Source organism: Opisthocomus hoazin, chromosome 9 (genome assembly GCF_030867145.1).
Source record: "Opisthocomus hoazin isolate bOpiHoa1 chromosome 9, bOpiHoa1.hap1, whole genome shotgun sequence".
NCBI lineage: Eukaryota > Metazoa > Chordata > Aves > Opisthocomiformes > Opisthocomidae > Opisthocomus > Opisthocomus hoazin.
This window is the reverse complement of record NC_134422.1, coordinates 31,215,583-31,242,083: the sequence shown is the minus strand read 5'-3', so window position 1 is coordinate 31,242,083 and position 26,501 is coordinate 31,215,583. Positions and strand designations below refer to the sequence as shown.

The 26,501-nt window shown below is 43.9% G+C and overlaps 2 protein-coding genes and 1 non-coding gene across 3 annotated transcripts in view; 2 read left to right on the top strand and 1 right to left on the bottom strand.

The window, feature by feature from the left end:
• Positions 1 to 488: 488 nt before the first annotated feature.
• SUMO1 (small ubiquitin like modifier 1) lies at positions 489 to 11,032 on the bottom strand. Its single transcript, XM_075430305.1, has 5 exons — positions 10,895 to 11,032; positions 5,684 to 5,758; positions 4,311 to 4,388; positions 2,314 to 2,385; positions 489 to 1,365 (listed from the first exon to the last, which is right to left on the bottom strand). The coding sequence occupies exons 1-5, from the start codon at positions 10,904 to 10,906 to the stop codon at positions 1,297 to 1,299; spliced, it is 306 nt and encodes a 101-aa protein (XP_075286420.1). The 5' UTR covers positions 10,907 to 11,032; the 3' UTR covers positions 489 to 1,296.
• A 2,899-nt stretch (positions 11,033 to 13,931) lies between these two features.
• Positions 13,932 to 26,501, top strand: part of NOP58 (NOP58 ribonucleoprotein) — a 29,702-nt gene continuing 17,132 nt past the window's right edge. The window contains exons 1-5 of the mRNA XM_075430499.1: positions 13,932 to 14,073; positions 17,923 to 17,999; positions 19,740 to 19,792; positions 21,653 to 21,777; positions 25,417 to 25,553. Coding sequence (XP_075286614.1) covers positions 14,029 to 14,073; positions 17,923 to 17,999; positions 19,740 to 19,792; positions 21,653 to 21,777; positions 25,417 to 25,553 — 437 coding nt within the window. The 5' untranslated portion in view covers positions 13,932 to 14,028. The remainder of the gene's footprint in view (positions 14,074 to 17,922; positions 18,000 to 19,739; positions 19,793 to 21,652; positions 21,778 to 25,416; positions 25,554 to 26,501) is intronic.
• On the top strand, positions 20,046 to 20,134 carry LOC142362474 (small nucleolar RNA SNORD70). Its single transcript, XR_012765106.1, has one exon. It is a non-coding gene; the product is annotated as a small nucleolar RNA SNORD70 (small nucleolar RNA).

Sequence of the window (26,501 nt, the reverse complement as noted above, 5' to 3'; positions counted from 1 at the left end):
ACCATTTAGAACCTGCAACTACCTAGAACATGAAGTCGACCCTCATAATGATGCCTGATGAACTAACATGACACTTCTAGGTCATGAAGCATAGAGAGATTATTTAATGGTACCACAATTGTATGGAACATAGATATTAAAAACCATCTTCATATTTCCTTCCAAGTTGCATTTTCAGTTTACCTTTTGTGCATGAAGCTGTATGTAACTGTATGTGAATGTTCTCTAATAAGAAAAGAAACAGCTAGTAGTCTCAAAGTCACCTGCAATCCAAGTAGATCAAGTATTTCACTAGGGCAAGTAGAAAAAAGTTGGATTTTAGTGTTGTGGGTTTTTTTCTTTTTTCTTTTTTTTTTTTTTTTAAGTGAGGTATATTTACAGAGCACATTTTTATTCTGACATCAATGTATAGTTACTGGAAAAGCATGCTCTAATTATAACTTTTAATGGTTTTGCTCATTTCCAAACATTTAAAAATAAAATGCAAGTTGTTTATAAAATTGTTTTTCTTGTTTATTTTAAATGAAGCTGGTACAGACAACGTCCATTCAAAACCCATGTCCAAGGCCAAAAGGTACAAACAAGAGTGCCAAAGTAACACCAGTTGTCTGCTGTGAACATTCTTGCATGAATACCTGCATGTACTAATTGCTATATGAAGTTAAGATGTTTCTGGGCTCTTCTGACAAGATTTAAGAATCATTAGGGTTTTCAATTTTATGTCTTCAGCAAAGCCATCTCTGGAGCAACGTACAGATGACAACAGTTCTAGCTTTTCCATTTCCAGCTTGGTAACCTTCGCTGGGCCATCAGCACAATTTAAGTAAAATAGCTCTGAGTTATGGACACACAATTTTTCCACAGTTTAGTTCTCTGAAAAAACTTCATCTCGCACTGAAAGTTATAGTCCAGGAGTGAAACAGTCACACATCAAAACTTCAGGGCAGATATGGAAGTCATTAAGAACACTCGCCCACCTGGCAGATCTTACAGCCTTCGTGCCTGAAATGCACGAACCTAGTGAACATATAAATGCATGTGTGTACATGTATTTCTAAAGGGGAGGGCAGAAGGGAAGAGGGGAGCAAGGCTGTAGCTGGATCACAAAAGCTCAGCACAATGAAAATAGAAACAATAGTGTATAATGAGCACGAGAATTCAAAATACCAAGATGCTTGAAAATAAACTCCCAGAGATGGGGTGCCAGTTTCAATTCAGTGTTGAACACCACATTACAAAAGAACTATTATTTAAAAATAAAAAAGGATTAAAGGGGAAGAAAACAAACAGAAGGATCTAAACTGTTGAGTGACCCCCCGTCTGTTCCTGATAAACTTCAATCACATCTTCCTCCTCCATCCCCAGCTGTGAGAACAGAGAAAAACAGCACATAATTGTTATAAATCTGGTGTACTGAATTCAGAGCAGGTCCTAGACAAGTTATACAATGGTTTGTTCCTCTGTCCCATCATAATTCACCAAAGGGGTAAAAAAAATTTCAGTCACCATCTTGCTAGCCAACACTCATGATTTTCAGTCCTTTTCCTTCAGTCTTACACATCTCAGTCAAAGCAAAAGCCTTATCAGTGAAGTTTAAATCCGCTTGTGGAGCAGTACACATTAGCCTGGAATTTGCTAGCTTTACCTTTCTCTAAGTCCCTCCTTGGGCAACAGACGTGCAGGAATACAACCAAAATCATAGTGAATGCATCAGCTGTACAGTCACGTGAATTACATACAGCCCACTACTAGCTCACAATACAGCTAAGACCTACAGCTTGCAACTCAAAGCCTGTTTACAACTGTTCTCTCAAAGTGGGTAACTTGTTCAATTTCACAGTACACAAGTTTGATTTTTCAGAAGGTCCTTATTATAACAGTGTTTCTTCTTGCTTTGTCAATTGGTGGAAGTCACTGGACAGCAGAAATAACCTGTTTTGTGTTTATTTACACTTTCTTCTAATAAATGTGAACTAAATACATATTTATTCCGAAGCCAACAACTGGGAAGTTACCTTAGTGTTTCTTTTTTTTTGTCTCTGGTGAGCAGTGACTACACCCTCCCTTCTGAAACAACAGGACATATGAAGGTCCAATCAGGCTCTTTCTGAACTGCCCATCAGCCTTATTAACAATTCTAGTTAGACAAATAGTTAAGACTGTATTTGACTAACTGTAGTCCAAAAAGTTGGCTATCTTTAAAGAAACACTTTCATATTCTGGTTAACAGCCTAGCAGAACAGAGAAACTAACCAATCTGGTATTCAGTTTCTCCAGCGAACTACATAACGCTTTTCATAGAAAGAAACTCACCTCCTTGGGGGTATGATTATCAGTAATTCTCTGACCCTCAAAGAGGAACCTGAGTGAATTCATTGGAACACCCTAAAAAAAAAAACACAAACAGATGTAAAAGAAAAAAAGTTACTGAAACTTATATGGATTTACAAGAAAAACACTTTTAATAAAAACAACACATGTATAAGTCAAAAAAAAAAGCGCGTTAGTTCCTGTTACATTGGGAGCTATTCTGCTGCAACCATGTAGACTACAAAAAAGTGACTCAAGGAGCGTAACAGTGCTAAAATGAGTGTTTATTCCAATGTCTCATTGGAGCTCTAGCTCAACTTGGAAGTTTCCTTAGCTTTTTTTGTCTTTTCTTGTCCTTTTTTATTTGTAAATAAAGTACTGACTACACCCTCCCTTCCAAGACAACGTTACACATGAAGGTCCTGTCTTTTTCTGAACTCCCTGTCAGTCTTATTAAAGATCCTAAGGCAATAAGAAGAACATGATGTTTACTTCATGAACTCCTGTCCTTGCTTTCCCAATCTTCTATCACCATAGGAAGGAACAGCAACCTTTACCATTACCAGTTCTGTAAAAGCTCTGTGCTGTGGACAAGGAATAGAAGAGTTGAGGGGGAGAAAAAGGAACACCATTCAAACAGGGAGCAAGGAGCATCCCAACAGTAAATACAGTTAAGTTGCAGCATGTCTATTGTACTGTGTCCCTGTGTTACGGCAGAATATCATACTTCACCTCAACAGATGAGGCAAACACTTCATATTTTTCTCCTCTTTCAAGTAATGAGCAAAAAAACCAAAAGCGAAATATGACCTGCTTTGTGCATCAATTAGATGGAAGAAATACTGCCTGCAAATAACTAGGAAGAAAAATTCACAGGAAAGAACAGTTCACACTGTTCCAACAATCCCTCTGGCCAACTTGGAAGAAATATTCACAGTCCCTTTACCAGAGAAAGGCTACTTGACACTAAAAACCGTATTGACTGCTGATGAAGGAAATCACACAGTCTCCAGAAGTCAGCCCAGGAGACAGATACAGCTGTGTTCATTCAAACAATTATTTCTTTCTTAAAAAAAGAACTCCACACACATGCATTGTCATCAGTCAGTAAGGCTGCCAAATGGACTATTTCCAAGATCTTATTTTAATATTTCAAGTTTTTCAAATGAATCACAATTTTAATCATTTAGATTTGGCTACAAACATATCTGGTGTTTGATCTTTTCTTTTCTCCTACTCCAGAAGGACAGGAAAAAAGAACACATTCTACAAAAGAACACTCCAGTTGACAAGTTCAACTTGCCTCAAGGTACTAGGAAAAAACCCCAAGTATTATTTCTTATGATTATATCTCCTGAAGTGAACTCCACACAGCTACTTGAGAAAAGGCCACACAAGGCATCTATCCCCACAGCTGGGGATAAACTAGGCCAGGGCTTCTGGAAATAGCAGCAGTGAATCGACAATATCTGCCACAGAATGTGGAAGTGATGATATATTTTTGTTCTGTAACAGTAGTTACTATTTACTTACATCCACAATTAATGTTGCAGATTTCTTTAACTTAGGGCATAATAGCTAGTGTTAATCGATTACCATATTAATGGTCGCCACAACGTCTAAGGCTGCTTTCATCCTAAGCCACAGTATTTTACAGCTTTAAGGGAATTTCATGTGGAGACAGAAGATTTTACAGTAACTATAAATGCATGCCTGGGCATTTTAAGAGGTAACTTCTATGTCTTCTGAGCAGCCACTATATATTTTCAAACAGTAATATTAACTTACTACAAAATTCACAACTGTCTTAAATAGAAATATCTGTCAAAAGAAATGAGGAGATCCATTATATTTGTACTGTCAGAAACCTATCCTGACGCTAACTAGACAGAAGCTAGACTGTCTCAACAAATGTCTTTCTTTGAAAGAACAGTAAGACAAGTAAAGTGTTTGGCTTTTTTATTTTCTTTTTAAAGAGAGCATGTTATTGTTTCACAAACCTGTCTTTGACAGTATGATTCTTTGAGTTTCTTGAGGTGTGTTGTCATTTTCACCTTGAAATGAATTTCACTGCTGTCCTAAGAACAGAAAAGAAAAAAGTTACTCTCTTTGTAGTAGCTGCTTAGTCTATCTATGCTAATTTTAAGACTTTCATTCAGAAAAACTTATGTAAAACTAACATGGAATGCAGTTTAACTATCACCATGCATACCTTGGTGCATCATAACATGAACCTCCGGGATGATTTATCTGTCACTAAATTCATCATGCACTTTCACAGGAACCTCTGTTTTAAAACAGATGGCATAGTATAGCCTCACTATGGAGGTTTTGGATTTAAAGTAGTAAAACCCATACATGGTTCAGTCTGTGCTTCCATCTTTAACCAGCTGATGTAGTTATGAAATACAAACATACATATGCAGGGGACTTCTGCTCTAAAATTCCGAAAGAGACAAGTTACAGCTTGCACTTCAAAATACGAAATATGGCAAAATAAACGAATATAACGAAACCTCGTTCAATTAGTATAATTATCTAGAAATTAGGATACAGGCAGATCTGGCAACACAACATTGACCTAAGAGAAATCATAGGTCTCATTATTCTGTAGTCCTTCCTACCACCCGTAAGTTACAAGTAACTACAACTGCCAAAATGGCTACAGATAAAAAAGACTGCAAGAGGTTCTTTGCAAAACCCATGTGGGTCACATTTAGCTTTTGAATGTGTTCTCACCGTTGCCAATTAAACCAGCAAGAGATAAACTAGTTTGTGCTAGTCCTACTTTAACTCATCCATCTCCAGTCAACAGCACAGCAATCACGCTAATACTCCAACAAAGAATACTGTATTAAGTCATATGAGTTATGGGTTCTTTGCACAGAAGGACTTCTGTTGAAGGATCTCGACATTCACATTCCAACACAACTTGAATTCAAACTTGTAATCCACTGTTCATATCTACCAACATGCCACCCAACAGAATCCTCCTGCCATCCCTGCCCAAGAAAGTTGACCTCATGCTTGGTGTACTACACGAACTATGAAGACCTGAATTTATCAATTTTGCCACATATTTCATTCATATCCTTGGATAAATCAATCCCTCAATGCATCAAGTCCCCTAGCTGCAAGATGAGGACCACAATGACCAAATCCTGAGTCATAAGGATAACTCAAGTTTTTTTTAAAAAAAAGAAACCACACCAGAGATCATACCAACGCACATTAGTGGCAACTGACAAGTAGTTTAGGGCAGGGGATGATCCATGTTGAAGAACTGAAAGTATTAACTTTCATTTGTTCATTTCTACAATACAACAACTCACACCTCCACCAAATGTCAACAAATAATTATGTAAAAACTCACCTGCCCAATGACTTTGAGTTTAATGTATTCTCCTTCTTTCTTATCTCCTAAGTCCTCGGCTGAAGGTTTTGCTTCCTGCAAGAAAAAACGTTTAAAAAAAAAATTTGATCAGTTCAACACTTCGTTATTTTCACTGGCCAACACGACAGCTGTCATCCTCCTTATTACATGAAATCAGACTATCCAAGGCACCTTATTTCTTCCTTTCTGTGCATGAAAATAATAGCAACATAATATTATCAAAGGCCTGTGAAAAGCTTTAGTAGTGATGTAAGAGAAATGCTGTGAAGAACGTAAGAGATGAGAGAAGGACCGTTTGGAATAGATGACAGATGCAAAAATGAAAGTGTGATTTTTATACCACTAACTCCTAGTCAACATACTGCAAAAAAGAAATACAGGAAGTGTACGAAGAGGCTCAGATATTTGACAGAAAATAGAACATCCTGAGGAAAGTAAACAGAAAGCACCTGTGACACCCTATCAGTGTAAACAGTGAAACATGCAAACATTTTTCAGCCTATTACATCAACAGTAGTTCACTACTTTCAAAAGGATGGTCAGCCACCTACTTTTTTACGACCACAAAACAACATCAAGCAACAGCTTCCTTCTAGCATGTGTGTTTTAAGATCACAATTCTTAAAAGTTACAATTCTAAGAACTATGGTGTTTTGATATCTTTCCAGTATAAGAATTAATTGTACAGAGAAGTTTGATTCAACAACTGGAGCGCTAAAGCTCATCAAAAGTGTTTAAGTGTTATGTTCTAAAAGACATGAATTAAGTTTTCATGTTAGCTGCAGATAGATAAGACAGCTGAGAGATGAGATACTATTAACCCCATCCCTTGCCTGTCACTACGTATTCTGCATCAGGCCTTTAGTATGTTTCACTGCAGCATGAACGGATTTTACACAGACACTGTCTCGGGTCCAGATGGTGCTCGATGAAGAAATCTTCCCAAGTAACCAGAAACAAGGATATCGTGCTGATCACATTTCAGATCTTCCTTTCATATTTTATTGCTTAACATGGTAAACAAAACAAGCAAAATATGTACAGACACCTACCATATACATTTTCACAGTCCTAAAGGGACTTTTTGCTGAGTATACAGAAATATCCTTTGTATGGCTGGACTTGAACTTTAGGATCAAGCACCAAAAAACCATACCAACCCATACCAACCTTCTGTATTAAGTCCATCCAGATAGGTCTCTATCTTCAAATTAAAATGGCAGACAAGCCTTTCCAAGCTCCCCCCCCCCCCCCCCCCCCCGGCTCCTTAAAGAGGTTAAACACGCACAACTTCTTTGAATGTTAAAAGTTCAGGGAAGAGCAGGGGGAAAGTCTGCAGACACCTTCCCTATCTGTACCAGTCTCAGTCTGTAGGAAAGAAAGAGAGAGGAAGTGCTCTTTGTATCAGTTTGACTCACTGCCTCGAGCCAGATCCATTCAGTTTCAGTGATGACAAAAAAGTATGAGGCAGAGACTTCACTTGGTTTGAATTTTTTTTTATTTATTTTTTTTTTAAATACCCACCTGGGTATAACCTGGACTGCTCGGATGGATTCATCACCCTGCAAGCTCAAACCCAAAACTGACCCCAAGCTTTCAAGAAGCTAGACACCCTCAGGTCTCCAAGCAAGTCACCTTTGAAGCGTGAAAGGAGTCTTCACTGGTAACACAGTCACATCACAGCAACCGTGCTCCCCACCTAAGTTTTCCTTTTCTAACATATTTAAACTCTAATCTCATGGCACAATTTGCAGTAATAAAAATACACTGGTTTCCACTGCCGACTAAAAAGAGAAAGAAAAGCAAGAACCTGTGACTTGTTTTGATAACTTGCACAAACAGCATTTTTATTGTCCGTATGCAGGATTACTAACCTCTAGGTATCAGAAAGAGATTCTAATCTCTACAGATCTGAAGCCTGTAACTTCAAAATTATCTCCTGTTTTGCTACCAGTGAAAGAATTTGTAAGAACATCCTGTCCCTTTACGTGATGTTTCAGGTCAGTCACTTTCTTAGTTTACTTTGCATAAGAACCAAATTGCACGGCAGCATATTATTGCAGCAGCAGAGGCATTTGTATTAGTTTATACAATTCCATGCAATTGTCACAGATCTACCTACTCAGTTTTCCAAAACAAATCATCCTGTACAAAGTACGACAAATCATCATTGCTGCTATGACAGTGCCTCTGGCCAGTATGAGCGAAAAGCAATGATTCATAAGATGTTTGACTCCTGCCCTCAGGGAATGAGAGCTCTAGGACTAAAAACGAGTGAGGGAAGCAGCAAACAGTAGACAAAGCAGAGGGAACCGGCATCTTGAAACATCATACTACAAGAGATGCTCGTTTAAAGCCCCAGCAACCTCTTACCCACAAAATAAGAGCAAACAGAGCTGAAATATCAAGAAAAGAGAAATAAGATCAAATCAATATTGACAATGCCAATAACTGAAGCTTAAAAAACGAGCAAAATACTTGAAATCAGAACACAGCAAGACCCAGTAAGTCTGAAACAGCTCCCTGCATTTTGTCAGTGAACTATACTGCCATTCAATGCTGAATGGTAAAGCCAACACAAAACCACTTAAGAACAAAGAAAGCAAGGAGACTGCAAAGTTACTAAACTACAAGCATTCACTAAAAAAATCCTGGATCAGCTATCTGCAAGCAAGCCTCCAGACTTTTACTCGCACTGTGAAAGGAACTGGTGTTTAGGGTATCTTATGAAACAGTACATAAAAAAAGACTACCATACAAACAGAACAGGAATACCACAACGCTCCCAAGCTCTAAACTTTTCATTAGATGCCTGAAGTTTTGAAGACTTCATGCCATAGTTTTCCTAAATAGCACAAAATGAGGCTCCTAGAATTGTCTCACATTTATGTACCAACACTAAATTCATGACCATAAAAAGTACCCAAAGTTTCTTCGATGAAACACACTGGTATTGCTATCACGACTAATGAAACCAGAAAACAAACATTGTAAGGAAGCATTATTGCAAGTTTCCTCCTCCAGTTTTCTGAAGCGCTCAAACTTCAGTGTCCAAGCCTAAAAAAAATCCTATACTCATTTTTTTTTTAAAAACAACAAACCCCAAATTACTAGAGGAATAAGACTACAACACACTTCCTAACACAGTAGATAAACTCTTGCATTTGTTATGAGTGGAGAAACATACACAAACTATAGCATTCTTTATTAGTATTACACGAACAGGTAAAAATGCCAGCATCTAGATTCAATCAAAGCAAAAACAGTCTGAGACCCTCAAAGGGAGGGGGAAAACAATTCTTGTTGTTTCTGCTTAGATCCCACCAAGCAGCCATGTGTTTTTTAAAGTCTGCCCTTCTCACTAGTATTTTTCCTTATCATAAAAGCTAATTTCCTATTGGAAGTACATTAACTAAATCAAGTATCCTTCTTTATTTATATTAAAAAGACAAGCCAAAGTTATTGTAACTGGTGACAAATTGTGTCCTCTTAATTCCAGAGCCAAAAAGAAAGACACTGTAAGCAATCCACAACTTCATGTAATCCAATTATTCCTGTAGGATTGATAAACAGAAGATTTACAGTGCTGAATTACCACACGTTCTACTGTTATTTAAGCATGTTTATCTCTTGTCACACTGTCCCCCAAGAACTGAATGACACAACATGTAACAATGTTAACTTTTCTATTAAAAACCCCAAAACAAAACAGGTTCCTTACTCGAAGACCTATCAAAAAAAAAAGGTTATCACATGTAATAGATTTTAGATACTTCAAGCACACCCAAAGAACAAATATGTATGTGTTTTAGCAGAGCTTGCCTGGAGAAGATATTAACTAATGAAAGCTGCTATGCGTTAAAACACGCCTTAGTTCATAAATGCAGAGAGCTACAGGGCAGGTCACATGAAGATCAGTCTACAAAATCTAGTTCAGAGTTTGCTATTTTTTGTGCAACCACTTTGACGTATTTTACTATACTGGAAACATGTCCTAATGGGTGCCAGCAAGAGCCGTGCTCCTAGCTGCACCCTCCCAGGCAGAGCCAGGCAGCAGCACCAACCTCATCAGCAGAGTTGCACTGCGCTTGAAAGTCGGGGGCGGGGAGGAAGACCACCAGCGCACAAAGCAATGGTTTCTATACATGGGTCATAATGTATCCAGGCTATTCCTCAAGGCAGGCAGAGCGTATACCAAGCTTAGCCTTGTCTCTGGATACTTTTAATTTCCTGGCTGGCAGGAGCACTATTCTTGACTTCACAGCATTGCAGGAAACATTTGCAGATACTGACATTGATTTTTCCAAAGTTGAATCGTCGTGACAAAGTTAGAAAACCATGCCATATGAAGGCAATATAAAAAAATAAAGCAAAATAGAACACAATTAAAACCGGAATGCTGTTTTAACTTTCCACCAGGAGGTCACATAGCCTAAAGCAGTAGCTGTAAGCAAAGGACTGTATACACACCACGCCAAGCAAGCCACACACGTGCAGTACAAGTAACTATTTAAGTCCCAGGTTCAGAAGCCAGAACTGACAGGAACGTAACAAGGAGTGAAGGCAGGGCAGTCCTGGTGAAAGACGGGGTGTTTAATACAGGCAAGCAACGCTCAGATAAGTCAGTCCGGGGTTTTTTCCTCCCTCCTTTTACATTTCTAGGGCAAACAGAGGACCTGGTAGGGTTAGCCTAACCCGCATAAAGTCTGCTGCGGGGGAAGAGCTTCCTACTACACACCCGGGAAATGGAAAATGAAAGGAAACAACTATTGTGCGCTCCCGGGTTTCCAGGGCCGGGGCTGCCCCAGCGTCGATCCCGGCCCGGCGCCCTGCGGGGCCGCCCCCAGTACCAAAGCCCCGGCGCCCGCCCCCGTGTTCCTCACCAAACACCCTGAGCGAAGGCGAAAGGGGGATTAAAACACAAGGAGGGGTGCAGAGTTTGGCCGAGGCCGGAGATTGGCACTCCCCACACGCACTCCCCGAGGGGAACACCGCCCCAGGCGCCTCCGCTCGCCCCAAGCCGCCCCTCACAGAAGGCGGAGCCGGGCCGGGGGCGCCCGCAGGCAGCTCCCCCGCGCCCCCGGGGCTGCGGGGCCTGCGGCCGCGCGCCGTGCCGTCCCCTCGCCTCCTGCGGCGGCTCCCCCCGGGGCCGGCGGTCGGTCGGTCGGCCGGGGCCGGCGGCACCCGTACCTGATCAGACATGGCTCGGCCCCGTTGCGTGCGGCAGGCTCGGCTGGGCCGCTGCAGGCGCTCCGCTCCTTTCTCTGCCCGCAGCGCAAACACAGGCCGCGGTGCGGGCGGGATTTCCTGTGCGCCTGAGCTCACTTCCCGCCCGGCGCGGCCCGCCGACTCCTCCCACCGCGCAGCGGTGGCCGGCGGGAGGCGCTGCTTGCGGCCCCCGGGGCTCCCCGCGCCGGCAGCCCGGAGGCGCCGCTCCCCCGGGCTCGCCCGCACCGGCCCGGGCAGCGGCGGGGAATAGGCGGCCAGGCCGCGGCGGGGAGGGCGTCTCGCCCCAGGCCCCGACTGCCGGGCCCGGCGTCTGCGGGTGGCCTCCGCGGGCCCGGCTGCCGAAGGGCCCCTGACGCCTGCCCCGCAGAGCGAACACAGGTGGGTTTGTACACTCCCCTCGCTACAGGCGCAGCAGCATTTCGCTAACCGCGTGGCATTACACGCGTCGCTGCGCCGAGGGATGCGCTTTAACCGGCCGGTGAAACTACGCAGTATCTGCATTCGTGGGAATTAAGTTTTAATCACAACTGTTAATTCAGAATTACCAAGGGAGGAAGAAAACAAAGAAACCAGAACAGATGCTACAGAATTAAGGTGATCTTTCTTAGGCAAGGCCTAGTAGGCAGGAAAGCTAAATACTGTGCCAAGCTCACAGTAACAGCTAGCAGCTTAATAATGCTACAAAAAGCACCAAAACAAGCCATTCAGGGGCTTCACAGCAACACATGAGACTAACAACAGAACATGACAAATGCTTACTCTGTACTAAATATCAGTGCACTAAATATCAGTGCTATTCACACACTAAAGCAGTTGTAAGAGCTGGGAGAGCAGCCTTATAGCAGTAAGGCTAAAGTCTCAGACTGTGGCACGAAACGTGAGTGTACTTCTTCATTTCACCAATTTTTTCTATGCAATCTTGCAATAAAAACTAACACTTATACAAGTCAGAATGCAGTTACCTATCCCTATAGATAGCAATAAAGGTAGTGTTGAAACATGCGCACCTGCATACACACTTAGTAACATGAAATCCTTTACTCCCTTCTTAGTTGTGGACACATTACCTCTTCCAGGTACAAGCTACACTTGTGCAGCATCCACAAGCTGGTCTCCAGCCCACAAGAACTATGGTAGCGCATCAGCAAAACTCACACTTTCTTTGACAACCCAAATTCAACACACAGCAAACTTCAAACACAAAAACAACACTGTTTTAAAAGGACTAAATATATCTATACAAGCTTCTTCCCACCAAGCCCAAAGTTATCCTTGCTGCCACAGTCACCACCAAGGCTACTTGCCCTAGTAACCTCAATTCTCAGGTGTTTTATGACTTCTCTAATTTCCCCATCTGCAACTAATCCCAATCACATGAAGTTAATATAAGTTCACTTCTGTTCCTTCGAATTACTGCTGACTTTTCCAAAGCTGTGTGTACAGTTTAGAAGCCAAGAGCTATTACTGTTTTTCTCCAAACTATTAGCCCACCTAGTCTGTGCAAAGCCTCTTCAGTTCATCAAAACCAAATTTCTTATAGAACTGGACTTTTAACAGATGAACAATCTGTAATCTCATCATACCAACATACTTGCTGGAGAGCGACTAGTGCTGGCAAACAGGATGAACAGAAAGTTCTAAGTCAGACAGTTAAGTAGTATTTACTCTTAAATTTGCTCTTCATGATAGTAGTGCTCTCCCTGAGCCAGCAGCGCCAGAACCAGTCCTTTAAAGCTAGGGAGAAGCTGCAGATTCTTCTTCTAGTTGAACATAATTTCTTTTGCAATATTATCTGTTGTAGGACTTCAAAAAAAATGGTTATCCAAAGCACCAAAGTCTTTCCTTCTACAAAAAAAATTAAGAATGATATGAATCATAGATTTCTCTTGCTATTGGCTTTGCAGCATATTCCTTACATAAGAAGCAGGAGAGGTCCTACAGACGGTTGCATAAAATGCAGCAACGAATGTCTGATTTGAAACCAGCCCAAGCATTGCTTAGAATCCTGCGGGCAGGAAAAGCTCTGCCTCTGTTCCCAGCGCCGGTAACCCGCGGTGTGAAGGAAGCGGGGCTTGGCCAGGGCGGTTTTCGCCCGCGCTCCGCTAGGCCGTAGCTGTTGGACGGCTGCCGGGCGCAGCAGGGCCCCGGGCGCAGCAGCCACACCGGGACAGGCACCGGTAGGTGGCACAGGCGGGCAGCCGGACCCGCCACCGGCCTCCGCCTTCCCCCGGAGAGGAGCGCCCGCATCCCGGGACGCCGCAGCAGCGCTGGGAAACGGCCAGCCCTTAAAACGCAGGTCTTAAACGCGCCTAAGTCTGTGAGTCGGCGCTCCTCAGCAGGAAAGGCAAACCGCCTAGGCGCACACCGCTGCCCTTCGCCCCAGCAGGTTCTTTACAAAAAAGCCTCGTGTCCGTGCGAGGATCTGCCGACAAGGCCTTGAGAGCAAGGCCGCGGAGCGGGGCAGGCGGCGGCGGACCCCCAGGGGCGGGGAGCGGGCCGGGAGCGCCGGCCGAGCCCCGCAGGGCCGCCAACCCCGACGCGCTCGGGAAGGAAAACTCGACGATGCTGGCACCGCGGAGCCCTGGGGCACGGGCCCGCTGCCCGGCGCGGCGGCTGCCCCCGCCCGCAGGGCCCACGGGGCGCCAGGCAGGGCCCTGCTGCTCCCGCGGAGGCGGGCGCAGGACAGGGGCGAGCCAGCCCAGAGCCGCTCGGCACAGCGGGCAGCCCCCCGAACGCGTACTGGGAGGCTTTTCACGTCATGAGACTCGAGCCCTCAACGAACACGGCGCAGCGGAGCGAGTAAGGCCAGGCCGCCGGCCGCCCCTGGGACGGGGCGGGCACCGGCGGTAACGGCCGTTAACAACAGCTGTGCCACAGCCCCCCCCCGCCGCGCGCGGCCACGTGGTCCCGCCGGCCGCCACGTGGCTGGCAAGCGCGCGCGGGGAAGGCGGCCCCACCGCTTCCCCCTCCGCGTGCCCTCACTTCCGCTGCCGCCACTTCCTCTTCCGCCGCGCGTGTGCGCGTGCTGAGCTAGGGGTCCCGTCCGCTGGCGCACGTGGCCGTGTCCCCCCGGCCCCGCCGCCGGCCCCACCGCCATGTTGGTGCTGTTCGAGACTGCCGCTGGTTACGCTATCTTCAAGGTGAGGCGCGGGGGCGGCCCCCCGGCGCGGTGGCTCTCGCCCGGCCGCGGCCCGTCGCCGCTTGGGCGGGTCTCGGCGCGGGGCAGAAGCAAGGGCGGGGGGGGGGGGTAGCGCGCCGGGTGTATGCTGGGCTCACGGGGGTAACGGCGGTGGGGGGCACTGGCGAGGTTACTCCGCGTGGCGGCCTGTGCGGGGCCTCGGGCCGGTTCGGGGTCGGGGGCTGCAGCTGGTGCCTGCGGGCGCCTGGGAGGGTGAAGGGGGTTTCCCGGTGGTCCCGCCAAGCGTCACCTGTGGCGCTCGCTCCCTCCCACCGTGCAGGTCGAGGGGTTGGGGGGCGCGCACCGCGGCCGTGCCCTTTGTGGGTCTGTCTCGAGAGGCACCCGGACTCCGGGGCGCCGGCCGCTTGCGCTTCCGAGCTGTGCCCCGGTGGCGGGCGTCCCGGCCGGGCCTGGTGGCGCGGGGGAGGAAGGCAGCCCGCTCCCAGACGGGCCTCCGGGGTGCCTTGGCCCGCAGGTACCACGGCCGGCCTGGCCTCCCTCCCTGCGCTGAGCGGGGCGGCTGGGAGGAGCAGACCGCCCCGCCGGGCTCTGCCACCCCTCTGAGGCTGCGGTGTCACGCTGGCTTGAACAAGCCTGAAGTAGAGCTGCTACGGTGCCGCGCTCCTCTCCGGACTGCTCTCTTGCTCCAGCGTTGATGCCTGCACAGTCCCACCAGTTTGATCATAAAACTTGTAATTTTTCCTCCAGCTTAGTCTTTTTTTCTGGGTTTAGCTTGTGCAGGTGCAAAGAGAGCACGGTGCTGGTTTGTTTTGCCCTAGCCTGCTGCAGACCTACACTCTGTGCTCTACAGAGTGCCGTGTTTAATTCATCCTGCCCTGAAACCTTTCCTCCCCATTGTGGGGCAGCTGTGCAATTCAAGCAAGGAAGATTTCAAGATGTAAGCCTCAGGGAGAAGACAGAAATACCTCTAAAAGCAGATAGCTTCTGTTCTGTGCCCCTCACCCCCAACATGTATACCTGGGAAACTAGTGTGTACTGCAGTCTCCCTGGAGGTTTTGCTCACGGGATGTTCACACTGGTTGGTGTCCTGCATCTTTCAAGTTACTAAAAAAAAAAAAGTTACCTCTTGAGTAGGCTCAAACCTCTTGTGCAGTGACCCAAGACCTTTTAACCTTTCACAGGAGCCCGGAGGGGCTGAAAATAACCCGTATTCTAATTTCTGAAAGCAGGGTAGGCATAAAGCAAAGGTAGGAGGAGGACCATAAAGAGAGATGAAGAAGCCTCTTTGCAGAAGCGCTGCGGCACTCCGCTGCCGGTGTTACCCACTGGGGCACGGGGTCTGACTGTGTGGTGTGTGTGCGCAGTGGCTGGAGGGCTGCTGTTAAATGCTTGCTCCCTGGGAAGACCATGGACTGCAAACGTTGTCTGGGCTGGATTGGGAGAGAGGTGAAAGCTGTCTGCTGGAACTGAGCAGAAGTGGTGTGTTATTGAAATACGTTTTGAGGCAAGCTTTGGTTTTCCATGCTGATTCTGTTTGCAGCTGCCGAGGCCACATATGGTGAACCCCAGCCCCAGTGAACATCTGCAGGGCAGGCTCTTGATTGCATAGCTTTTCTTTCCTAAACACAGTAGCTGTTCAGCTGCAAGCTTGTGTCGTTGTTATATTTGTGTTTTCATCCTGTATCACAAAATCGTAAGAGTGGGGGGGGTTGGAAGGGACCTCTGTGGGTCATCTAGTCCAACCCTCCTGCTGAAGCAGGGTCGCCTAGAGCAGGCTGCACAGGACGTTGTCCAGGGGGGTCTTGAATGTCTCCAGAGAAGGAGACTCCACAACCTCCATGGGCAGCCTGTTCCAGTGCTGCATCACCCTCAGATTGAAGAACATTCTCTGCAGAGTTTAGCTTTTTTCCTTTTTAAAGCAGTCTGTAAAGATTGTCACTGCTGGGTTTTTTTTGGTGGGGGGGGGGAGGTGTTTTTGTTTGGGTTTGTTTGTGGTTTTTTTTTTTTTAGTTACTTGAATGTTGGACAGAATTTATGCTTCTGAATTTAGGGAGACAGTCGTGGTCACCCACTTCCCTTTTCAGCAGTGCCCACAGGTGTCCACTGCCAGCATAACTGTGCTCTGCCTTTATGCCTTGGTGATCAACAGCTATCATCCTCTGCAAGCTGTCTAGCTCTCGGGTATTCCCTTGTAGGTGTTGCTCCCATTAGAGGAGCAAACAGTCTAAATGGTAAGGGCAAATGGGTCACAGCTATGTTCTACATCTTGGAAGACTTTTTCCAGTGAATCTTACTATCCTGAAGGAATCACAGAATGTTAGGGGTTGGAAGGGACCTGTCTGGATCATCTAGTCCAACCCCCCTGTCGAAGCAGGGCCACCTAGAGCAGGCTGCACAGGACCGCGTCTAGGCAGGTCTTGAATATCTCCAGAGAGGGAGACTCCACAACCTCTCTGGGCAGCCTGTTCCAGTGCTCTGTCACCCTCAGAGGGAAGAAGTTCTTCCTCATGTTCAGACGGAACTTCCTGTGCCTCAGTTTGTGCCCATTGCCCCTTGTCCTGTCACTGGGCACCACTGAAAAGAGTTTGGCCCCATCCTCCTGACACCCACCCTTCAGATATTTGTAGGCATTTGTAAGGTCCCCTCTCAGCCTTCTCTTCTCCAGGCTAAACAAGCCCAGCTCCCTCAGCATTTCCTCATAGCAGGACACAAAATATGTGTAGGTGTGTAGTTTCCGTATACTACCAACTTTGATTTAGCAACTTCTGTGTCTTTATTTTTCTCTATGCACCCAAGTCGGTTTATAGAGGCTGAAAATTCTGTAGGCCCTGGGGTAGGAAGGATGAATTGGAGGAAATAATCAGTAGGCTGAGGAAAGGAAGAGCTGCCCCAAGGTTGTTCTGTGCCTCAGAGTCCTGTGGGAAATGAGTTACTATGTTTATTCGCTCAGCTACTAATTGAGTTTAAAAAAAGGCAGCCTCCTTTGACCAGAGTTTAAAAATCTGCAAGGGAGCAAAATCTCATAATCCAAAAAATAATTTCTGCACTGAGTCAAATTGTAGTTGTGTTGGATTTATGTTGTGGGGACAAAACCACAAGATTTTTGGGTGGGGTGTAAAGAACATAATGTTCTTTACTGTTCACCTGAGCACTTTTCTAGGAATTTGCAGTACATTCTGCATTTTGTGAAATATAAATGGGCTCTAGGAGTGTAATTGTTAACCTGCTGTTTAAAAACTGAGGGGGATCCCCTTTGTACAGAGATGGGATTAAGCCATTGCCGCCTCTTAGGTAATTCTTGGCTCAGTTGATTACCAAGCTATGGTGAAAAGTCTTCTTTATTAGAGATGTCCTATTTCTTCGTTGGGCTGGCTCAGATTAATGAAAATAACTTGTGGGATCACTCCTTCCTGTTAGGCATCCCAGACGTGTTTGTATTTTCACAAAGTAGTGGCAGCTTTGGTTTTGGATCACTGGGGTTGTGAATGAGTCCTGTAGAGGAGGTGGAGCAAGCCCGGTTTTGATAAGCAAGGAGAGGGTTTTGCTTTAACATGCAGGTTCAGAAGGGTCCAGCCGTTCTTGAGCAACTTCTGTAGTCCGGTTGAAAGTAAAACCACTGTAAATATAGGTATATATTAGTAGGATAAAGCTTCTGAGAGAGAATGATGAAACTGGAGATCACCAGAATTGAGTTAGTTGACTCAATCAGCATTAACTTCCAGTGGTTGGATGTGTTGTACGTCTGCTTTAGGTCTTCTCAGCTGAATGCAGGGTTGAAGATTGTTCAAAAGTGCTTTAAAAATAGTTATGTGTTTGGGGTTTTTTGTTGTTTTTTTTTCTTCTTCTGCAGGTTCTGAATGAGAAAAAGCTCCAAGAAGTCGACAGTTTGTGGAAAGAATTTGAAACTCCTGAGAAAGCAAACAAAATGTAAGCAGCTTTATGTGGGGATAGCAGCCTGGCTTTTGGAAGCCCATGACTGCCTGTAGAGTTATGCACATCTGGGGTTCAGCAAGAAGTATTGATTTTTATTTTTCATAATTGTAAAACCTAAAAGCTGTGGACGATAACATGAAGTTAGATACTCAGAGAAACTTAAAATGGAGTATCACAGTGAAAGAAATAACTGCTTTTTCCTTGCAGTGTAATTAAGCTGCAGAAGTCATTAACATGTGTCACTGAAGCAGAAAATTGAACAATATTTTAAGGAGATCTGGATGCTTTGACAAGAACGTCCAAGCTTGTAATGCTGGAACTGGCTGAAATGACAGGGTTTTGTGCTCACAGGAAATTCTTTTTTTTTAAAAAAAAAAAAAGTTTAATCTAGCTGAAACTAATAGCATGTGAATTGCTGTGAATTGAGAGTTAGTGTTGTTGCCCATGCCATCAGTGAGTGTTAGCACTGCTGCGTAGCTGCACAGGGATTGTGGTGTCCACTGACCAAGCTGGCCTTTCCAGCAGATTGCCCTAAAGCTGGGGACAACAGTGGATTGCTTCTGTCTGGGGTGTTTTTATCGGAAGATTTCTATCCAGCTTTGATTATAACTGATACCTCTGAACAAGCTATGCCTTGTGATTTGGATTTATCCTGCTCTGTAGCAGTATTTAGAGGAGAGGACAGAATATATCACATGTGCCTGTTTGTAGTGGTGTTAATCTTGTCTTGGAAATGTCATTTTGGCAACTTGCTAGACAGGATGTGGTTCTTAATGGATCTCTACTCTGATCAAAGTAATTCCTCTCTCTCCTGCATGTCTAAAAAGGCATCAGCATAAGCCTGGAGCTTCTGTTGGGCTGTATCAATGCTTAACTCGAGCATTCAGCTTTATCTGTGACCTTGCTTCCTTTGCAGATACTTGGCTCACAAAGAGCAGTGGTTAATCAGAACTGGATTAGTCAAATGCCTGTCCCTGACAAGGAATTTACTGGATTGAGATAACTTCTTAACTGTAACCCTAGATATCAACACCACCAACTATGTGAGGGGGAGAGGGAAGCTGGGCCTAAGACCTGACACAGTGTAGTTAAATACTGTCCATACAGTTTTTTGGCTCTGGTGAGCAGTTAGGGCATGGAAGAATTTTCTGTTGTTTGATTCCAGGTCAGCTCAGAACTTGTATTCTAACATCTAATTACAAGGGAGGACTTGAGGATTCATGGGCAATGAATCAGTTTGGTTTTGAAGTCTTTGAAGATTCATTTGGTTGAAAAGCATGTTACATCCGAGCTGTACAGGCTATGCATTCCACGAAGGCAGAAGGTTCCTTTTTGAAGATGAGTAGGCAGATGCTGTCATCGGTCAGTCAGCAGTGACACCTACCTAATCAAGGTGCAGTGCTGAAATTTAGATGGATGATGTCTGTCTTTAAATATGAAGTACAGAAAAAAAGGGGGGCTTAGGTTTTCTGATTATGTTGGTCCTAGAAATACTAAATCAAAATTCCTCTTTTTTAATAAAGTTTGTGGGACTGAGCTCAAAAGCTACATCACCCTCAAACTTTATCAGGTTTAGTGCTCTTCCTTCTTTTTGGGGATCTGGGTATTGATCTCTGTTCTCTTGCAGTGTTAGGGAGAAGAGGGGAACTATTAACAGCAGAGGCAGAAAAAAAAGTAGAAAGATTCTAGCATCTGTTTTATGTTCGTTTATACACTTATATTTTTCTTCTGTAGAGTAAAGCTGAAACACTTTGAAAAATTTCAGGACACAACAGAAGCACTTGCTGGTAAGTGAGTTAACACTATTCTTACAAATAAAAAACCAAACCCGTCATGCACTAGTTCACTCATTACTTACCTCTGTCTCTGCTCTGTCTCTTTGCTTAGTTTTTAAATTACAAACTTTTCAGTCAGCTGTTGTTTTCTGAGGTCATCCATCCAGTCTGTAGTGCAGTAAAGAGGTAATAAAGTCTATTTTTTCCTGCCATGCTTATTTACGAAGTAGCTCACTAATAAGTACCACATAGAAGGTTTTGAGTGTAACCTGTTGTCAATGATGGATTCTTGTTGAAGCTGAATATAAATGATTTAAGTCAACATTTCGTCACTACCACTGAGACAACAGACATATCAGAGTACATATACTATCACAGCTGCCCTTGTTATATGGATGCATATTGCATCTGTGTTTTTTCAGCCTAAAAAAATGCATGTATTCCACTTAAAAAGAAACTCAGGAGTTTAAACAAAATGGAAAGCCTTATATTTGATAATTTTTACTAATTCAACACTTAAATGCTTGATGCTGTGGACAGAAAATATTTGAACAGAAATAATAAGTTCTAGCTAATGACTCAGAAATGATGTGACTTACTACTGAATGTGCTGTATGACATCAGTAGTTGGAAGGTCCAGATCACATTTACAACTAGAGAATGGATCTCCATATTGTGATGTGGTAGGAATAGCTTATAAAGGAAGCTAAGGAAAGAAGAGTGGAGACACTACCATCATGTGTGAGATGCAACTGAAACAGCTGAGACTGAAGCTGCTGTATGTTCCTCTCCCTGGCATATTTTTTGGGTTATGTTGCTTTTGCATAGCTTCGGATTCAGATCATGTATAGTTAGGCTGATTTAAAAAACAAACAAACCAAGCACCCTCACAGAACAAAAAGAACAAAAAAGAATCCCCCCAAACTTCTACTGCTTTGCTTCAGGTTTACTTATCTGTGAAATGGGAGAGATTATTCAAACTACCTCTCTCACATTTATTTTGAAGGGAAGACTATGTGTGTGGCTGTTTTAAGTGGATTAGAAGCTATTGGCCAGCTTGAAAGGTGGAAATTTACCTCCATTGTAGAAAGGCTGAGAGGAAACTCAGCACAGCACTTAAATTTTACCCTTACGTTTCATTAAGGTTCTGGAAATCAAAATTCATGGGCTTGTGCTCTGTTTACTGTGATGAAGATGCATCAGCTGCAGAAGTTCAGTGGAGCACAGAGCTGACGTGCAAAGAGAGTTGTAGAAGTGCCTGCTGAAAATATATTGTGTGGAATTGTAAAGCTTTTACAGATCTATTAATACTTGAGAATGAAGAATGGCCTTTAAAAATTCTTCAGGCTGCATGCTATATTAAAAAGGTCCATGTCTGACTACCCAGTCAGTGTGTTTGGCATCATTTGTTGTTGGGCTTTAGGTAGTACATTATTGGCAGCAGGGGATGCAGATAAGCCATTACTCAATTTAGAGTATTGTGGTTGCTGACGAAGGGACCTGGAAAATTGTTGGTTAATTAAATGATCCACAGAATGTTCCCATATAAACTTGCCTTCAGAAATATTAAACATATATCTAAAGCATATGGCATACTGCTTGTAGAGATCCTTAAGCAAAGTTGACAGCAATAGAACTGAAACCACATGGAGAAAGGAGAGGCAACTGGGAAACAGGTTTTTGATTTAGGCCTCCAAAGGAGCAAATACACAATTTTCTTTGATTTTAGCCACTGCATGGCATGATGTCATAGTGTTGTTCACATTAGAGCTGCTGTGGGCAGATAAAATAAAAATACAAAGTTAGGAGTACAATTTTTACAGGTTTTAGAAGGGGAAAGACATGCATCTTTGGTCTTTTTGTTTTATACAGCATCCACAGCTCTTGTAGAAGGCAAGCTCAGCAAGAACTTGAAGAAAATTCTCAAGAAGATAGTGGCAAAAGATGCCCATGAACAGTTGGCTGTAGCAGACGCCAAACTTGGAGGTGTCATAAAGGTGATAACTGATTTTGTCATTCTTCCTTTTATCTCATGCCACTGAAATTTTCTAGTCAATTTCTGGAGATTTTGCAATTATTAGGAATGGAATATGCTGCCAATGCTGGGTTTGCACGGTGGAAGGTATCTAATCCTTATGATCAAATGTGTACTTCTTATATACTGGGAAGTTGTCATCTTGAGTATGTCGTGTCTATGGAAAGTGATGTTATTGTGTAGCGCTGTTGTAGATAAATTTAGATTAGGTACAGGCACGTCACAGTATGTACTCATCATTCCATGGCCACCCCGTGGAGCACAAGTTACTCGTTTGTCATTCAGTATTCATGAAATTAAACAGTAGTTCTCCACCACGTTTAACTCGGAGGCAGAGTGCCAGTACAGGCTGCATAAAAGTGAAATTGTGCCAACAGTCTGGTTCTGGTATATTGTAACAAGATTTTTCGTTGTCTCTGGGTTTGGAAAAGTTGGTGTAATACATTCTGATTTTGGTGGGTTTGCCATGGTAGATCCATTGATTATTCAGCATCCTATTTTCACGTTTTCCCCCGGTGTGGCTTGGAGTGAATTTGGTGAATGCTGTTATCATTGTGGGATATTCCATTTCCTTTGTTGTGTAGCGTTTCCCATTTCCGTTCCTCCTTGAGGTATGCCTCGTCTCCGTGCATAACTAAAGCAGCAAGGTTTAAGTGTGTTTTTTCTTTTGATGGGATCCCAGCACTTCCAGTATGATATACTGGTGCATGGTCCCAAGGGTCTTGTGTGTGGATAGTCCAAGGATGTTGTGTCTGCACTGAAAGGGTTATACTTATCCCAGTTAAGAGGAAGAACAATGGTGAACTGGGGATACACCATTGTCGTTGCCATTGCAATTGATGTAGAATCTTCTCTTTTGGTTTTTTTGTGTGTTTTGGTGTGGTGGTTTTTTTTCCCCCAGAAAGAAAAGAAAGAAAAGTTTCGATGGGGAAGGCCGAATGGGTTACCCGTTTATGATACAGGATAAATTCACCTAGAAGTTATTCTGTGTTTTGTACCAATGTTGGCAGTAGCTTCCCAATTTTCATTAGGGTTGGGATTGATATTTGAACCGGAAGACCACACACTGCTCTCTGGCAAGCACCAGGTTTGTCTGTTTAAAACATCGAATCCTAAAATATTTTCATTGTGATCTTTAACTGCAAAGCAAGTAGACAACATACACTTCTCAACAGGGAGCCATAAATTAACATTTGCAGTTTGGTGAATAGCACTTGCTCCATTCACTCCAGTAATTTTAACTCCTTGCTGTCTGGGTCGTATACCCAGCTTTTCAGCATCTTGTTGTGTTGGTATTAAAATTTGTGCTCTCGTATCTGTCAGGAATTTTGTCAATTGTTGTCAAGGTCCGACTGGGATTAAAATATATGGGACATCATCATATATCCATTGATAGGATTCCACTTGCTGGACAGACAGACCCAATGGCCGTCCAGGCGCTATTTGTTTCTTGATCAAGAAAGGGAAGTGTTACCATTCTCTCTCAGAGATTGTAATAGTGTTTGAGTGTTTGGAATGTTTTATTTTCCATCTTTAATATGAGTCCTAGCCACCAGTAGTTGTTTTTCCATAGCTTGCCAGTCATGCCAGTTGTCATGAACCTATTCATCCAAGAATGTGGGAAATAGGTTTATTCTGGTTTTTTGTAAGAAATCAGTGATACTACTTGCCATCCTGCCGACTATGCCAGTTTGTTGCTAATGAGTGGTTAGGTCACTTAAATGATCACTCAAAGGTTTTGTAAGAAAAGATTTTACTGCAAATTTAGAAAGTGTGACCTTACAAAGTTTGTTGGCAAGGTTCACGCTATTATTAAATTAATGGATACTAAATCAAGAGGGGGTTTAAGCAGAAAATTATTTATACAGAGTGGAAGATAAGTGTAAGGGGGTAGGAAGACCCTCCTGTTGAGTCATCGGGTTCAGACTGGACACTCTTGCTTTCTAAACTCCTCCTCAGAGGAGCCTAGGTGCGGCCAGATCCAGAACCAGCCTTAGACCACAAGGGTTTATGTCTGAGGAATATGCTTAGTGGCAATTCAGGCTGTGTTCACAGTTTAAAGAGAGAAAAGAGAATCACAGGAATTTAGCAGCTATTAATCATTGGCTAACTTAGCATTTCCAGAGTGATTAGAAAGAATTGCTATCACAGTCACAGTAATAGAATATTATGCGTTGAATCGATTCACACACATGCGCACAATCATAAAAATTCCCCTCGAGTTCAGTGAAATGCTCACTTAAATGATTTCTGAATGGGCGAAGGTTGAGTCTCGAGTAGGTCAGCCCAAATAGTTTACAAGTTACTCCGAGAAGCATCCCACTAGAGGGAGTTACTCGGTGCAGCCCGCTGCGGGCCAGAAGAGCTCAAAGGGCCTTCCTTGGTACTGCTGTTTATAGGGTCTCAAGATGATTGACTTCAGGCATCAGTGATTTTCCATCCTGGTCGCAATCCACATGATGCAATCCTGGTATTTAGACAGCAACTATACAATTCCAGTACTACCCAGACTGTACAGTTCTGACGTTTACCAGGCAGGTGTGACTCCAGGCATCAGGAGCTCCAGGTGCGGTCAGGGAGCGCCTGATCGGCCCAACTCACTGCTCTTGGACAAAGACAAGGAAAGTGCCAAGTCGTCCTGATTCGATGCACACCAGCTAACTATTCCTGCAGTGCAAGCAAGAATACAATGTTGGCTGGTTCTGGGATTGCTGGGGCGGGAGGGGGGGGCTGCCACCGCCACAGTACACAAGTGAATGATATAGTAAAAGTGCACTGAGGTGTTCAGGTTTGCTTGATTTCTCTCTTAGGTATTGTTTGGAAACCCAGCAGATTAAAAAGTTAATTTCCCTGATGATCCCATCCAAAAAAAGAGAGGAGGGAGGAGCCAAACAAAAAACCAGCTGGGCAGACACACTTATTCCTCACTAACAGATGCAGCAATAGTAGGGTGATGATTTATTGTCTTGTTGGAAGTACACATCGTTCTGCTTTCCTCAGTCTGCACGCAGTTGTGCACATCCTTAGTCCTTGCCTACCAGAGGAAGGAAGAAGTACAGTGGAGGTGGACTGCTTTCTCCAGCGTCTCCTAGGTGTCAAATACCAGGTTCCCATCTAGTGTCTGATTGCTCCCTATTGCAGTGATTTTTATTCTGACCACCTCCTCATGCTGTCTTAGGAGACTGGTGTAGGCTGCAAAATGAGGAAGATTTAGTGTTAAAGTGAGTAATGCCCAGGAGACTGAACTAATTATTCAGCTTTCTTCTCTGAAAAAGACTCAAAGCCCCCAGCCTTCTACCTCTGAATTTTCTCACTGTGGCCAAACTGTTTCTAGTAAACCACAGAATCTTGAATCTTCAGTTCCAGTGTCTACATAGCAGATAAAGCATTAATTGTAAATTTGCTCTTCAAACTGGAATTGTTACTGTGTGGGGAACTGGGGGTGTCGCTACCTTGAACATTAAAGACGACTGAAACTGTTGTGAGATCACAGGATTGCAGTGGGAAAACCAGGTATAAGGAGATAAGGGTACCGGAAGAAGGGCTTTAGTAGAATGTTGTTGTTGTGCCTGAATTTGGACGATTGATTTCCATCCTGCAGGACAAGCTGAATTTGAGTTGTATACACAGCCCAATGGTTACAGAGCTGATGAGAGGAATTCGCTCACAGATTGAAGGGCTTATTACAGGTCTCCCTTCTCGAGAGATGGCAGCTATGTGTCTGGGTCTGGCGCACAGGTGAGCTCCTAGGACAGCTGTATTTCATCCCATGTTTGCCCCGCTCCTGTGTCCTTGGCTGTGCTGCGTTGCTTGAGGTGTCTCTGGGTGTGTGATGTGGTCTCATACTCTGTAAGTCAAGACACATTTGTATCTGAAATCTTGTTTTATAAAGGAAGGGCTTTCCAGTTTGCACCCATCCTTTAGGGAAAGGCTTCATCTTCACCCAAAGCTGAAGTTGATAGCTTTCCTTTGAATGTTACATACTTCAGGATTTTGTTTGAAATGTCTCTGTAGTAGTCAAATGGGACATATAAAACTCTATTGCCACTGAGAGAAAAGGTGAAGACCGTGATTTGCTGATATGTGCCAGAATAAGTACCCCTATAATAGGTAATATAAATGTTAAAGGCAGAGTGGTCTTCCCACCTTGCTATCACTGCCTTTTAGGTTTAGTGGAGCAGTAGTGAAATACAAAGATGTTGTATCAACATGGCGTCAAGCATTCATTCCTGAATATCTTTTAATCCATATTCTGGCATGAGCTTGTCCTGTCTGTGAGCCATTGGCAAGTTAGAGAACTGCTTTGCTGTAGCTAATTCGTTAAAAATAGATGCATGTTTGCTGTTACAATGTATGAAAAATGGTGTTAATATTGAAAAAAAGACTTTGAAGATGCAAGTCTGCATTGATACTATGTATTTTACTGTAGCATACTGAGAAATTTTAAACTTACGTTAAAGCCAGATGGTAATGGACTTTTCTCAGACAGTGAGAATCTGTTCAAGGAAGTTTCTTCTGTTGCTTCACATTAGCATTGCTGATACTTACTGCTGGGTAGGTGCAATTTTGTGAATTGCCTCCAGCCGCTGCAGAACTGGAAGTGCTGTTGACAAATACTTTTTGTGGGGAACCATGCAGAGAGAAGCCAACAGCCACTTTCCTGCCACAGCACTCAAGTTCGGTCTG

What these genes read in the sequence shown, in the direction of transcription:
- SUMO1 (XM_075430305.1), bottom strand. An exon ending in AACTCAAAGTCATTGGGCAG is followed by an intron (nt 4,389 to 5,683) that starts GTGAGTTTTTAC and finishes TTCTGTTCTTAG; the next exon opens with GACAGCAGTGAAATTCATTT. An exon ending in AATCATACTGTCAAAGACAG is followed by an intron (nt 2,386 to 4,310) that starts GTTTGTGAAACA and finishes TTTTTTTTTTAG; the next exon opens with GGTGTTCCAATGAATTCACT.